This window comes from Aspergillus glaucus (genome assembly GCF_001890805.1).
Source record: "Aspergillus glaucus CBS 516.65 unplaced genomic scaffold ASPGLscaffold_6, whole genome shotgun sequence".
NCBI classification, from domain to species: domain Eukaryota; kingdom Fungi; phylum Ascomycota; class Eurotiomycetes; order Eurotiales; family Aspergillaceae; genus Aspergillus; species Aspergillus glaucus.
The window spans coordinates 88487-103492 of record NW_019170458.1 but is presented as its reverse complement, the minus strand read 5'-3'; the positions used below and the strand labels follow the sequence as shown (position 1 = coordinate 103492).

The window sequence follows — 15006 nt, the reverse complement described above, 5'->3', positions numbered from 1 at the left end:
CCCTGACGCGACATGGATGTATCAAAGGAGACCATCACGAAGATCCAGCACTTTTCGGAAAGGCGTCAGAAAGCAGAGGACGAATATGATCAGCAACAACTTGACCAGACATCCATTCAGGAATACAAACAGAAATTGGATGCGGCATTAAAGGAACTACAAGATCAAGCCAAGCACCAAGATGATGAACTGAAGGTGCGCTTTCGAACATAGCGATTGAACAAAGAATAGACCTCTAACATCTATGGTAGCATATCACCAATACATTCGACCTCTCAAGCATAGGCACAGACCCCCAGTCCCGGCTGTCTCAAGTACGAAGAGCCAAGAAAGCATATGATTCTCTCCTAGGGTCAGAGCACGAGCTGCCCACACCGGGATCCCCGTTACCGTCTTTACTAGCCATCGAAGAGATATCCCGGCTAGTCAAAGAAAGCAAAGTATCAGTCTCTATGACAACAGAAAAGCTCTCTGCCAACCGGCAACGTTTAAAGACCGAAGAAGCAAACCTGCATGATGCTCAAGCGATCAGAAAGGGGTTAGAAGAGCGAATCGCAAAAACCCGGAGCGAGAAATCCAGAAAGAAGGAGAAATCACCGCCTCAACTTGCGGAGGAGCTCATTGAGCAGAAACGTGCGAAAAATAAAGATCTCGACAAAGATGCGGACGACTTAAGAGCTTCTTTGCATGACTTCGTTGACGATCAACTGGCTGCGATGCTTGCCGCGGAAGGTCTAGGAGGTCCAACTGTTGGAGATGCATTAGAGACCCCTGATGCCACGCTAGAGGCGGGCTACACAAACCACGGGAAGCCTAAAAAGCCGAAAGCTTCGAATACAGATCAGGATGGCGGCCAGCAACGGATAGATCAGCTTATGCGCCGGCAATCAGGGCGAGAGAACGATCAACAATCAAGTCCGTCCAATAGAAGGGAGGCAGCGGCAGCAGAAATGCATACGCTTCTTGACTCATTGATTGACGCCGATAATTCGTATATTGACCTCCCTCGAGAGTCGGCGACCTCTAGGTTTCTAGTGAGAGCGAAGGTCGCCCAGTTCCACCCTCGTGATGCTAGACGGTTACGGCTGGTTGATTTCGGGCGCTCCCTGAGCGATTGAGTTTATTTGAATAAAGTTTATATAATGCAATAGCAGATATGAGTATCTGATCAAACAAACCCTTCGAATTGTACATTGAGGACACGGTATGTAGCCCACGGAAACATCGCTTTTAAGAACACGCAGTATAAGAGGCAAAGGCTCGAAGTTTGATGCCAATATAACGCCTAGGGATACAGCAAAGGTTATCGGTCAGACACAGGCCGTGAACAATGCAACACGCAGAACGCCACACAAACCACAGAAAGGGATATCATCATGCAATCAACAACCAAAAGACAATTAGAAACAATTCAAGTAGGCATTATGGGAATTCGGGGCGCAGAATTAGAAGATTTTGCTTTCGTCGGCTTTCGAGACGAGGAAGAGCGATTACTCGTGCCGTCGCCGGACTTTGGTATTTTCGATCTCGAGCCCTTCGCTTTGAACCCCGAGCCGGATGGGGTTTTCCGGCGTGATCGTTTGCCAGACTGGCGCTTACGGGGTTTAGGACCGCTTTGTTCCGAAACAGCATCGTGAAATTCGTCCGACGAATCATGCGCTAGAGGTGGTTGCTCGGGGAAAAACCGACTAGAGACGGTATTGCCCTCGTCCAAGTCAAAAAGACTCGATGTTTGATCCTCGAAGATATCATCGCCGCCAAACTCGTTGTCACTGTCAAGATTGATGACATTGGTATGGTTCGGGTCCGCGACAATACCATCGGCATCCTCGCCGTCCTTTTTGAGTTCCGCGAGCCGGCGCCGTGTGTTTTTCGCATACTCCAATATCTTGTTCCCGTATCGCGAAACCTTGTCAGTGTCGATTCCAGGAATGGCAGCAAGTTCAGACAGATCTGTTTATCATTAGCAATCTCATTAAAGGCGCTTAGGAGAGGGAAGGGGGAATAGTCTACCTTTGGGCAACCGTATAGCTACTTTACGCAAAATACCGTCCGTGAAAGGTTGATTCCGGAGGCCCTTTTCCATCATTATCTGTCGCATGGGTCAGTATACCTTGTGATACATAGCAGTAAGATTGTTCGATAACTCACCTGCTGGCATGTTTGCTTAGCGAAGTACATGAAATCCTCTGCAACGGCCTGGTGAAGTTGGTCGAGACGAGAGAAATCGCCATCATCAGTTATCGGTGGACCCAAACTTCGCTTCTTTTCTTGCCGCGGTTTGCCAGCAACCCGGATCCTCTCAAAACCATCACTATCCTCGCTGCCTGAATCCTCGTCCTTAGATGCGTGGTGCCGGAATTTGGCCAGACGACGGTGGCTCGCTGATTGGACAGGCGAGGACACATTCGTGGACATTGGATGATCATCGTTTCCACTTGGGCGGGTGCCAGTGGTTGACCGTGTTGCTTTACTGGGCGAGAGCCGTACTTGGAGCTTCAAATCGCGTCGGCCACTCTCAAATTCAGCAGCGCGTCGGCCCACTTTGAGATATTGGGTTGCGAAGCTGCTGGCGTTGACCACATTATGTTCTCTAAACGCCCCCTCGCTGAGTAGTCGTTGGAAAAGCCTCTCTGCCTCCGGTAGCTCCAGAGCTGAGCCGACTCCATTCCACGGGATTTGTCGGTGCTCGGGAGACCTGGGTCTTTTCACGCTACCCCGAAATATGTTCACGCAGTATTGTAGGGTCACGTTTTCATTCAACGTTTCTTGAAAATGACGCACAAGTTTGATAGCGGAGGAAGCGTATTCGGAAAAGTCACGCGTTTCGAAAACCGAATCTGACTTGCAATTATCACAGGATTTATTGCAATACTCGCGACGGAAGTATTCGTTGAAATAGGCGAGAATCTGCACCCGTCTGCAATCACTTTTGTTCTCGCTATATTGGACGACGTTCCGTAACATCTGACGCTGTCGCTCTTTCTGTGCCCAATCACCATCACCGCTGTCGATCATGCGGTTTATCATCGACGTATCTTTGTAGGAATAGTAGAGGTAGCAGCCAGAACGCTTACCATCCCGCCCAGCACGTCCAGTTTCTTGGTAATAGCCTTCAAGGCTCTTTGGGATACTATGGTGGATCACAAATCGAACATCTGGCTTGTCAATACCCATTCCAAAAGCAATGGTTGCGACTATGACATTGTAACGGCCGGACTGCCAACGCTGCTGTACTTCCGCTTTCTTGGCTGTCTCGATGCCCGCATGATAGAAAGCAGCCTTGATTCCTCTCTCCTGGAGAGCTTCCGCAACTTTCTCACAGACCTTCCGTGAGAGACAGTAGACTATGCCGGACTGGTTTCGATAAGATGTCTTGATAATGTTTTCAATGCTGTTCAGAAGCTCAGCCCCCTTTGGCTTCGGACGTACATCGTACGTCAAATTAGGGCGGTTGAAGCTTTGCGTAAATACTCGACACCCCTTCATTTTGAGATTATGTATAACGTCCACCTTGACATTTTCCGTTGCCGTCGCAGTCAACGCCATCATCGGAATCCCCGGCAGCTGGTTGCGAATCTGTCCTAGCTCTTTATAATCGGGCCGGAAATCATGTCCCCATTGGCTAACGCAATGAGCTTCATCAATGACGATCCGTGCAAGTCTTTGCCTGCTGTGAAGACTCTCCAGGATTCGATTGAGAACTTGGTTTTTGTTCATCATTTCCGGCGTTATATAGAGCAGCTGGATATGCTCATCCGCCCCGTGGCGGGCAAGAGTGCTCAACACCTGTGTTCTTTCTTCCTTTTTGGTATCCTTGTTCAGCAATATAGCCTTGATCTTGAGCCTCTGTAACTGGTCAACTTGGTCCTGCATCAAACTCAGCAATGGGGATATCACGATCGTGACCCCTCTAGTAGTGCCGCTGGATACAACGGAGGGCAATTGATAGCACAACGACTTTCCTCCACCCGTTGGCATCAGAACAAACGTGTCCTTCCCGCTCAGAGTAGCATCGATGGCCTCGAGTTGGTTCATTCGAAAACCCCGTAAATGAAATCGGTCCTTTAAGGCATTCTTTACATCCATTGACCATGAATGTTGATTCCATAGAGCGGCCCGAACTGGTGACTTGTCAGGCGAAGGGACGCGGACAGCATTTGCAGATGTTTCCCCAAAAACCTTGCGGCCGTGAGATGCATAATTATCAACTGCGGGGGATCGATTGCCCTCAAACTGTCCGGCAGCTTCAAACATATCTTCGTCATTCGCGTCCAGGTCAAATTCATCTGCTTCAAAAGCCGGAAACGACGGCGAGCCCATTGTGCGCGTGAAACAATCCTCTCCTTCACTCATCGGCTCGTCATAATCAAACACTGCAAATACGTCGTTGTCTGTTGTGGTTCTAGAAAGTGGTGCCGTCGCAGGAGCTGAGGTGTCCGCTCGGGACATAGTGTTGGTTGACGTTGGTTGCGCAGGAGACACAAGCAGAGGGCTTCCTGCGCGGTTAAAAGCCATGGCACTACTTCCTGTATCACTGGTAAGCCTGTCACTGCTAGGCTTTGGTGTCGTCGAGGCCAAAGAACTTGAAGCCATATCGAGGATATCAGCTCGCGAAAGAAGATCACGCATTGCTTCCTCGATCTGCCCGAGTTCTGCAGACACAGACCGACTTTCCGCAAGTTCAGACATTGTCGAAGGGTCGTCTCCTTCAGATATAGCCCGAATGAGGGATTTCTTCAAGCTGTCTTTCCTCGATTGGCAAGTCTTGTGTGCGATTTTTTTCTGTTTCAATTGTTCAATAGCCTCTATCCGGCCTTTGAGGGTTTTGTTGACGGTGATGAGTTCAAGTGCTGGTACACCCTCCATTGCCTGTTGGTATACGATCTCTGCGTTCTTCGTAAGCGAACTCTTGAGCTCCGTGATTGCATTGTTTAGAGAATCAACCGAGAATTCTAAGAATTTCACGATGTTCTCATTTTGTGGGGTCTGAGAGCTGGTCGGAAGCGGAGACGAATAGGTAGGCTTTCTTTCAGGGCTTGCTTGTTTTTTGGGCGATGGCCTTTTAACAGGAGATATAATAACTGGGGTCGGGGAATCGTCCTTTTTGAATGATGGTGCAGACGCCCGTATCGGTGATTCCCATAACCTACCATCCTCGTGGTTATCCGAGTGATTCTCTTTGGGAAGAACCGGATACAGCCCATCGTCGTTTTCTAGGATCGGATCATCTCCTTGCATCCAGTCGTCAAATAGGTCATCGTCGCCATCGTCGCCATCGTCGTCGGAATCACGAATTACCCGGTCTTCTGTATGAGCGCGCTGCTTGGTTGGCGAAGAGGCGGCGTGGCGGTGTGCCGTGGGAGAAGCATATGGTGCCGGGTCTTTGGAAGCCGCAGATTTACTTAGTGCTAATGGCGAATGGACTTTCGGAGCGTGTCTCCTCGGTGACAAAAGATCGGATTTGTATTCATCGCTTTTCCTTTTCTTCCCTCGTTTCTCGTCAGGTTCTTTCCGAGACGCAGCGTCTGCTGTCCATAATCGACGCGGTTCGCCAAATTCCTCTAACGTGCCGGATGACGGAGCTGCGGGCAGCTCAATATCGCCTGTCAGGTCAATGGCATCGATATCCAGTGCCGGCGAATCGAGGCCAGAGGTCCGTTTGGGCCTGATGGGGGACGTTGTAGACTTTTTAAAGAAACTTCGCGACGAAGGAGGTAGGTCGTAATCATTATCTGTCTCCAACAGCCGTTAGCCTTTCTAGTCGCATTCCACTCACTTGTCCCGGCTTAATCGCACCTTTCTGGGGTTGCACACCCCAATGTGCAGTAGGCGATTTCTCGGGGATACGCTCAAGTGACTTCTTAGGAGTCCCTTCGAAGGGACTCTTAGAAGAGCTCAACAATCGAGGTTTACTCGCCGACTGTGGAGCAAATTGCAATCGTGCCATATTCGTGTCGGCATCCGCGTCATTGCTCCCCGTATCCTCGACAATCGTCCCCGGTATCCTATCCAAATCACTATCTCTCCCAAAACTCGAACCGGCGCCTGCCTGACCTAAAGCTGAAATCGGTAGTGCTGGAGCAGGGTTCCGAGTGGTTATATCGTCTCGGGTTTCGTGCGCGGAAGGTGTCAAAGAGGGGTAGAGCGAAGGGCCTTGCTTCACAAGCCATCTGAGATGAGTCGCTAAATTGCTTTTAGTCATAGAGGCGTGTTTCGATTTTATTCATTCTGCAGCGCTCTCATTCAACAACCCGCGAACGTGCCGGACTCTTTTGACGTCTGTCGCTCTTCGACTTTAGATCATACCAACTCCAAAAGGCGGAACGCGTTTCGACGCGCTGTCACGTGGGCGGTAAGGTGGCATTTTTATGCCTGAGGCGATAAGGCATACATATGCTTTTAGCTGTTGTATTAGGCTCAACTTTCATATTCGGATATAATGACTCAATCATTGTATAGATTTGCTTTCTAGAAAAATTTCAGTAATAACATAATCTATCTATCAGTGTTGGCGCTTTGCTGTTTTGTTATCAGCGTAATCGACGATATTTTGTATGTCGGGGGAAATTTTTTTCTATAGAATCCTAACCCCACAGTTCCAGAAAACTACAACGCACCAGTTCTTCAATATTGAATTCATTATCTCTAAATAAATTTAGAGGCAAACCAACTGATATATCACCATGGGTAAAAAAGACAAAAAGAAGACCGCCGAACACAAGGAACGAGTAGCGGCCAAGCAAAACAAGAAAGCCGACAAAAAGGACAAGAAGGGCAAGACCAAAGGCCGCAGCGATGCAGACAGTGATGTGGAAGAGGCCGATCTCGATGCGATTCTGGCTCAGTACGCAGAAGAGCAAGCCAAGTTCCTGAAAGTCACAGAAGTGGTTTCGGGGCCGCCTACGCCTCGGTCTTCTGCGACGGTCCTTGCATCGCCGTCTAACCGAAATGAATTGTTGGTGTATGGCGGAGAGTACTTTGATGGAACGTTTGCGACATTCTTTAACAACCTTTTTGTCTATTTGATTGATCGTGGTGAATGGAGAGAAGTTACGAGTCCGAATAGTCCACTTCCTCGGAGTGGTCATGCTTGGTGCCGGGGAGGGAATACCGGTGGTGTATACATGTTCGGAGGAGAGTTTTCTTCGCCGAAGCAGGGCACATTCTATCATTACAATGACTTTTGGCACCTTGATACGGCAACCAGAGAATGGACTCGAATTGAGACCAAGGCAAAGGGTCCCCCGGCACGAAGTGGTCACAGAATGACCTATTACAAGGTAAGTCTGGAGCCTTTCTTGGTACATAATGGATGCTAATTTGTCTAGAACTACATTATCCTCTTTGGAGGGTTCCAGGATACTTCGCAACAGACCAAGTACCTTCAAGACCTGTGGATATACGACTGTGCCAGATACACTTGGTTCAATCTTGTACCAACTCAGAAGCCTGATCCTCGTTCATCTTTCTCATTCTTACCCCATGAATCCGGTGCAGTGCTGTATGGTGGTTACTCTCGTGTGAAGGCCGCTGCAGGAGGCAAGCAGATCAAGGGTGGCCCACAACGCATGGCAATGAGGCCAATGGTGCACCAAGATACATGGTTCCTTCGGATCACGCCTCCCGAATCGGATGCATCTGTAAGCACTCCACCCGCAGTGCGCTGGGAGCGCAGAAAGAAGCCTGCCAACTCGCCTAATCCACCGCGAGCAGGGTCTACCATGGCTTACCACAAAGGACGTGGTATCATGTTCGGTGGTGTCCATGATGTTGAGATGAGTGAGGAAGGGATTGACAGCGAATTCTTCGATTCCCTGTTCGCCTGGAATACGGATCGGAACCGTTTCTTCCCGCTTACCCTACGGCGTCCAAGGGCGCCAGGAAAGAAGCAGGCTGCGAACCAGATGAAGGCCAAGAACCGAAGCAAGGCGGATGAGGAGGAGCTTTTGCAGAACCTCAAGGCTCTGGAAGTCAAAGGAGGCATTCGTGACGATGATGATGACGAACCCCAATTAGATACCCCTAAGGCAACGGAGGAAGAAGAGTCCGAAAAGCCTGAGAAACAGGCCATCATCCGTTTCGAGATGCCTCACAGACGGTTTAACGCCCAATTAGCAGTCCAGGATGATACTCTCTTTATCTTCAGCGGAATGTTTGAAAAGGGAGACAAGGAATTCACTTTCAACGACATGTACTCGATTGACCTGGTCAAGCTTGACGGCGTCAAAGAGGTCTTCTACAATGAACCCGAGAACTGGAACCTTCTTGAGGAGGAAGAAGACAGCGACGAGGATATGGACGATGACGACGAAGAGGAAGAAGTGGATGTGGAAGAAGAGGAAGCCATGTCGCTTGATGCTGCTTCTCCCGCACCTACCGAGGTGACAGTGCCATCCGTCACGCGTGAAATGGAACAGCTCGAGGTCGAAGAGTCAGAGCCATCTGCGAATGATAGCAGACCCCTTCCTCGTCCGTTTGAAAGCTTGCGGGAGTTCTTCACCCGGACATCTGAAGAGTGGCAGAAGATCTTGATTGACACCATCAACGAAAAGGGCATAGAGATGGAGAAGAACGTGAAGGAGCTCCGGAAGGATGCTTTCAATATGGCAGAGGAGAAATGGTGGGATAGTAGAGAAGAGGTTATGGCACTGGAGGATGAACAGGAAGCGGCTGGTATTGGGGAGGTGGTCAGTATGGCTGATAAAGCAGACAACATGGGTGGTGCCGGGCGCCGCAGGTAAGATAAAAGTATTTTCGTGTGGATTTCTCGTGTATATATCCAATCAGGTTTTCATTGTTTGCATGCTGCTCTATATCAAGCTCAGTATAGACGTTATGGAATGTATATGTATGCTCGACAATGAGATTAAGACTTGGTTTCTTCACTGATATTGTCCAGAACATCAGTTACGAGACCGAAGTCCCTCTCTTCATCAACCATGCAGGTTGCAATAGCAATTCGACAAGCCGGTTTCCCTTGCCAGGCAGTTCCAGACACGAACATCCTCAACGGCGCATTAATCTTAGTGCTGAGCTCACGGTTCATATTGTCTCGTTTGGCACAAAACAGCACAACCATGTACGTGTGCTTCAGCAGCTCATCCTTACTGCTTGTCTCTGGCAACACTGTATACTCAGCATGGTCGAACAACCACCCCGCTATCTTCCTAGCCAGCCGAATCTGCCCCTGCAGCATGTCTTGATAGCCCGTGCGCCCAAGTGATAGAAGGGATGCATAGACCGGCAACGCCCGGAATCGCCTGGAGTTCTCGATCCCGATATTCAGAGGAGATTGAATATCCTGCGTAGCAACAGATGCAAGATAGGCCGCGTTCGCATTCTGGAATACATTTGCGGCCTCCTTGTCATGACGGCAAAGGAAAAAGCCACAATCATAGGGTACATTGAGCATCTTGTGACCGTCCCCGGCAATAGAGTCCGCGAGTTCAATCCCCTCACATCCGGCCTTGAGCGAAGCAAACTCGGCGCTATCATCGAGGATCCGGCATTGGATACCAAAGGCTCCGTCCACGTGCAACCAGGCTCCGTACGTATCGCAGAGTCTGCGCAGCTGCCGCATATCTTCGATGCCATTCGTCGCAAACCGGCCAGTGTTGACTTCGCCGCATGACACGGAGAAGATACTGACTTTATCAGGCCTTGCCAGCTCAGCCTCAAGCTGTGTCATATCGAATCGCAGGGAATCATCTTCCCGAGGCACGTTTTTGACGTTAGCGCGTCCAATTCCCAGTACTGCAGCAGCCTTTGCAAGTGACGAATGAGGTAGAGTTGAAAGAACCTGCACTTTTGAGAGACCAGCCGCCTGCATCACTTCAAACAGCCCATACTCTCCAACGCTCGCAACTGAAATCCCCTTCCTTCCCGCTGCTGCTCGTAAAATGAATTCTCGACCACATCCCAAACCCAAGATGTTACTGGCCGTCGCACCCGTCGTAAATGTTCCATTATGCCAGGATTGCCGGTCAAGTCGTAGCAAGTCAACTAACAAACCCAGCGCATTATATTCGACGTCTGTGGCGATTGAGTGCTCCTTGAGGTGTACTTGTACGTTCTGGTCAAACATGGACACGACATTGTCGGCAAACATGGCCGCTGGAGTAACCCCGCCAGTCACAAAGCCGTAATAATTGGAGGAGAGGCTGCTGTTGTTGAATGCCGGGACGAGGTCGTCTATAATATGTTTGATTGTTTGGTCATACCCGACACCATCAGAGGATAGAGCATGTGGTAAAGACGCTCTAGCATGCTCTAGATTATCTTCGCTAGGCAGGACCCCTGACTTCTGACGGCTCAGTGCAGCGTTCCGTATGAGGCTTTCGAGGCTTTGCCCTCCTTGTACGGTATTTTCATAGCTGTCGACCATATTGCTTTGGATTGGTATAAGTCTTGGATGTCAAAGAGATGCTCTCTCATGAAAACGAGAAGTGGGAGAGAGACCAGATTCCCGAAGGAATCGTGCAGAAGAGGTTGAGTCACGCTTTAATATATACACACACAGCCAATTTTTGGCGTCAGATAAGAGCTCAATGTATATAAAGATAACAAAACTTATTATGCATGTTCTTCGAAAAAAGAATTGAGTGATATAGAAGTTGGCAAGCCATATGTATGCTCAGCACTCGGTTATATATCCCCACTGTGTTGTGCTCCGTACTCCACATTCCAGTCATCCATACTATTTCACCCTAGATAATTACGCTAGTTATTCCTCTCTTCAATCTTCACTTCAATTATAATATTCAATTGTCTATTTTTCATCAATCCAGTCCGGAGTGGACATATCAAGGTCCCTCTTGGCGTCGCGGTATCAAACAACACGGAGGAATCTCACCAACAACAAAACATATATATTCGAAGAACCATGAACATGGCTGCAAAATTAGTCGAGCGGAATTTCCACAATGTTCCGGGTATGTGTCTCCGATACTTTTCATACTGTTAGTAGTAAACATTGACACCCCGCTGCAGGAAAGCTCCGCGTGGCAGAGCTGTTCTTCGACGTCCCGCTCGACTACAGCAAGCCAAATGAGGGCACCTTGAGACTTTTTGCACGCAGTGCCCGTCGGTTGAACAAGCCCGCTGAACCCGAAAGGAATGGCGACAAGCAATTGCCTTGGATGGTCTATCTTCAAGGTGGTCCGGGAATGGGATGTCGTGCCCCGCAGGACTACGCCTGGATTGGGCCCGTTGTCGAGAAAGACTACCAGGTATGAGATCCTTTCCTTGACTGATAAATTTGATAATTATTCCATTTAATCGTTTGTCCTCGTGTCTAATCGTGACATAGGTTCTGCTCTTGGATCAGCGCGGCACTGGACTCAGCTCAACGGTCACCGCGGACACGCTGGCTCGACAGGGAAACGCAATCAGACAGGCTGAATACCTGAAGAAATTTCGAGCAGACAACATTGTTCGTGACTGTGAGGCCATACGCCGGTGTCTGACGGCGGACTATCCCGAGGACAAGCGCAAATGGAGCGTTATCGGCCAGAGCTTTGGCGGGTTTTGTGCGGTGACTTATCTTTCCATGTTGTATGTGCTTGCCCTTTTGGCAATAATTCCTCATTTCTGACTCTTTATTCTCACTTGATAAGCCCGGAAGGGTTGACTGAGACTTTCCTTTGCGGCGGAGTCCCTCCGAATGTTTACGAACCGGAATCAGTTTACGCTCGCACTTACGGTGTGTATAAAGAATCTACTGGGCCTTTTTGCTGTATAGCTAATTCGTCGAAGAAAAGGTTACAGAGAGGAACAAGGCCTACTATGCTAAATACCCCGAAGATGCCACCCGGGTTAAGCAGATCGTCCAATACCTGCAAGAGAACCAAGTCTTCGTGCCTTCTGGGACACTCACGCCTGCGCGAATTCAGCAGCTTGGTATCATGTTTGGAATGCATGGTAAGTACAGCGGTATATAAAATGCGATACTCATGTCTAACAAAGAATAGGTGGCTTGGATAGTATTCACGGTAAGACTGTCACTTTCGAGTATGAGATATCTTGCTAAACAGAGTCAACAGATCTGATTCTGCGCGCTTCGAACGATCTGAACATATTTGGCTTTTTGACCCGTCCAACTCTAAATGCAATTGATGGATATGGTGGCTATGATAGCAATGTCATCTATGCTGTCCTTCATGAGTCCATCTATTGCCAGGGGTAAAAGCCCACTCATCTGAATTTAGAACTCCCATTGTGCTGACAGCAACCAGACAAGCCTCAAACTGGACAGCAGACAGACAACGGACTGAAGATCCGTATTTCCACATTGACCTGAACAAAGACCAAATCTACTTCACCGGCGAGATGGTAAGACACGATACCCCTTTCCCGTCAGAAACAAAGACAACTCATGCCATGCCTATCAACAGATCTACAAAGACATGTTCGAATCATACACCGAACTCAAACAGCTAAGAGAAGTCGCCGACATCCTTGCCTCCACACAAGACTGGCCTGCGCTGTACGACTACAACAAACTGGCGAACAATGAAGTCCCCGTCTACGCGGCCAGCTACGTAGATGATATGTATGTGCATATTGAGCACTCGGATGCAATGGTTGAGAAAATCAAGAATTGCAAGAGGTTCATCACGAATACTATGTATCACGATGCTCTGCGGAGTAAGTCGGATGAGCTTATACGCCAGCTTTTTGCTTTGCGCGACGATTCGCTTGATTAATGGATGTGCTACAATCTGCATACCAAGATCGAATAGAAACAGCGAGAATAAGTTATCAGCAACTCAATTATATCGTGAAATTGCTCCAGCACTATATCCAACCAAAATGGAATATTGTGGTTAAGCACATCATCTATCGTAAATCTGCTGCAAATCAAGACTATAGTAACCGTCCAATGAATAAATTCTAGAATATCTATAAGATAGTCAGCTATTATTCCCCAAAATCGCCTACTCTGGTAATTCTACTTACCGCGCCCCCTATGATAAACAACCTCTCCTCTTCTTTCTGTACCCATTGGACAATCTTGCTCGCACTCTGCGCAAGCGCATTTCGATTCGCGTTCGGACCAGCGACGCAGTACAGCTCGAACATGGGCGTAACCCACGCGAACGAGGTCGCAGACTGAGAAACGCAGTGGTGAACTTTAACGTGTGTATGCTTAGCATGAATGCTCGCGTGGAGGTTGTTGTATGTAGACATTAGCCTGGGCAGACAGTTAGCTAAATGGTTGGGTAAAGGAGGCATGGCGCGAGGAGAGCGAACCTTCGACGTCGTGAGTTACTTGAGAAATCGGGGTCAAAGGACGACATGGTAAATTGGACGTTGGCTTTGGATTTGTAAAGGAAGTGGTGGAGGACTGTCCCGGGGACGATGTCGGTAGTACTTGGGCGGCCCTTATCGACTGCGGTTTTGATTATTTTGATGCTTTTGGTTTTCTCGAGTTGCTGTGATCGAAGTTAACCTTTCCGTTTCGCATTGGAAGTGGGGAAGTATACTGACCTCGACAAGAGTATTCCGCATCTCCTGCAACTCAAAGAAACTCTCCTTATTCGTGCTGATCAAGATAATAGCAACAGATTCCTCCTTCGTCGTATCCTCATCCGGAGCATTGCTAGTCTCATCGCGAAGGTCGAGAAAGCTGACGTACATATATAGATACCCAGTACTGTTGAACCCGGGCAAACAGACAGGAATCCAACTTTCACCACCACCAGCTTTGACGCCTTCTGCTTCGAAGATCATATTAAACAGGAGTTGTAGGTCGCCAGGGTGCAATGAATGCTTTTTAGGACGCACGACACTGACAAGTCGACCGCCTGCCACAACCAAGCCGTAGAGAAGACTACTGACTTTGGTCTTTAGAAGAGCATTGTTGATGGTTTGTCTGTGCGCCTTGCGGATCTTTAGACATTCCAATGCTGATAGAAGGGTAGTGGGTGAGCCTTTGGTGAAGCTATCGGCTAATGTTGATAGAAGGGATTCGGTTCCTTGTAAAGGTCGTTTCAGGTCGGTAGATGGACGGACGGAGAATAGATGGGTTAGGGAAGGGAGAGTCAATGTCGATAGGATTTGCATGTATAGTGCCTCGAGCTGGAGTCTGAGTTGATTATCGCTTTCCAAGAGCTGGCTAATTGCGACCAGGTACAGCGGTCCCTTGGTGAGGATCAGGAACTTTGTGTCACCGGCCGTGAAACTGCTCAGAGGATCTTTTGCATCTTCGTAGAATGAGATAATCGTTTGGATGACGCCAATATAGGTGGATATTAAACCTCCATCACCATGTCTAGTCCAGATAGGTTTTCCGGCAGCAGAGAGAATGAGATAGTGTTTCTTCTTTGCCTTCCATCTCTCAAGAATTAATTCTGCGATTATCAGCATGAGTCAATATTTAATTCGGAAAGAAGCACAAACCTTCATTTTCTCCATGCTCATCCACTTCCCCAACCGACTCAAACTCGCTCACAAAATCGTCCTCCACATCATCGGCCCGAAACTCGGGGAACAGGAGCAGACCGGTGCTGTCCTGATGAATTGTCCCAGGCTCCGTTGCGATGAAATCATTGAACACATTTTCAACTTCACCAACGTCAGTATTTGGAATAGAGCTCCTGATGCTCATGGAGTCACCAGTCTCGCTTGCTCTGGAGCTTCCGATCTGGCTGAGACTCGTCCTGGCCCTCAGTGTCTCCGGTAGACCACGGCTGGGGACAGTGTCAGGAATTTGCTGTGATTCAATGTCGGTTAGAGACACTGCAGTCGTCGCCTTGGCCTGTAGATTAGATTGCGCCGCTTGTCTTTCGTCCAGCAAGTTCAATGTATTTGGCCGTGGTGGTAGTGGTGGTCGTTGCTCCTCAGAGCTCATGCTGGGGTCTCGGCTTCTGGATTTGACAGAATCTATCTCTGGATGCGACCCCGTGGGATTGCTCTTTAGATCATCCCCATCGTCACTCGATGATGCCTGTCCTTGAACATGCCGGTCCATAGTAGCGGGTTCAAGATCGTACGCATCGGGAC

General features: G+C 48.8%; 6 protein-coding genes across 6 annotated transcripts; 3 read left to right on the top strand and 3 right to left on the bottom strand.

Annotated features, from left to right (window-relative positions):
* Positions 1-12: 12 nt before the first annotated feature.
* ASPGLDRAFT_122750 (uncharacterized protein) lies at positions 13-1118 on the top strand (the record flags this gene model as incomplete). The annotated part of the gene is made up of 2 exons (XM_022540352.1): positions 13-195; positions 252-1118. 2 exons carry the CDS (start codon positions 13-15, stop codon positions 1116-1118), a joined length of 1050 nt encoding a protein of 349 aa, XP_022402554.1.
* A 293-nt stretch (positions 1119-1411) lies between these two features.
* ASPGLDRAFT_122421 (RecQ family helicase MusN) lies at positions 1412-6205 on the bottom strand (the record flags this gene model as incomplete). Its single annotated transcript, XM_022540319.1, has 4 exons — positions 1412-1953; positions 2014-2092; positions 2152-5735; positions 5800-6205. 4 exons carry the CDS (start codon positions 6203-6205, stop codon positions 1412-1414), a joined length of 4611 nt encoding a protein of 1536 aa, XP_022402553.1.
* Positions 6206-6686: 481 nt separating this feature from the next.
* Positions 6687-8744, top strand: ASPGLDRAFT_122436 (putative Kelch repeats protein; the record flags this gene model as incomplete). Its single annotated transcript, XM_022540322.1, has 2 exons — positions 6687-7283; positions 7332-8744. 2 exons carry the CDS (start codon positions 6687-6689, stop codon positions 8742-8744), a joined length of 2010 nt encoding a protein of 669 aa, XP_022402552.1.
* A 125-nt stretch (positions 8745-8869) lies between these two features.
* Positions 8870-10387, bottom strand: ASPGLDRAFT_24048 (pyridoxal phosphate-dependent decarboxylase family protein; the record flags this gene model as incomplete). The annotated part of the gene is made up of 1 exon (XM_022543360.1): positions 8870-10387. The coding sequence occupies one exon, from the start codon at positions 10385-10387 to the stop codon at positions 8870-8872; it is 1518 nt and encodes a 505-aa protein (XP_022402551.1).
* Positions 10388-10891: 504 nt separating this feature from the next.
* On the top strand, positions 10892-12707 carry ASPGLDRAFT_65080 (proline iminopeptidase; the record flags this gene model as incomplete). Its single annotated transcript, XM_022548854.1, has 9 exons — positions 10892-10934; positions 10993-11231; positions 11312-11556; positions 11619-11704; positions 11758-11922; positions 11973-11993; positions 12045-12183; positions 12237-12333; positions 12396-12707. The coding sequence occupies 9 exons, from the start codon at positions 10892-10894 to the stop codon at positions 12705-12707; spliced, it is 1347 nt and encodes a 448-aa protein (XP_022402550.1).
* Positions 12708-12921: 214 nt separating this feature from the next.
* Positions 12922-14974, bottom strand: ASPGLDRAFT_122322 (guanine nucleotide exchange factor MON1; the record flags this gene model as incomplete). The annotated part of the gene is made up of 4 exons (XM_022540314.1): positions 12922-13195; positions 13255-13436; positions 13492-14354; positions 14404-14974. 4 exons carry the CDS (start codon positions 14972-14974, stop codon positions 12922-12924), a joined length of 1890 nt encoding a protein of 629 aa, XP_022402549.1.
* Between the last annotated feature and the right edge of the window lie 32 nt (positions 14975-15006).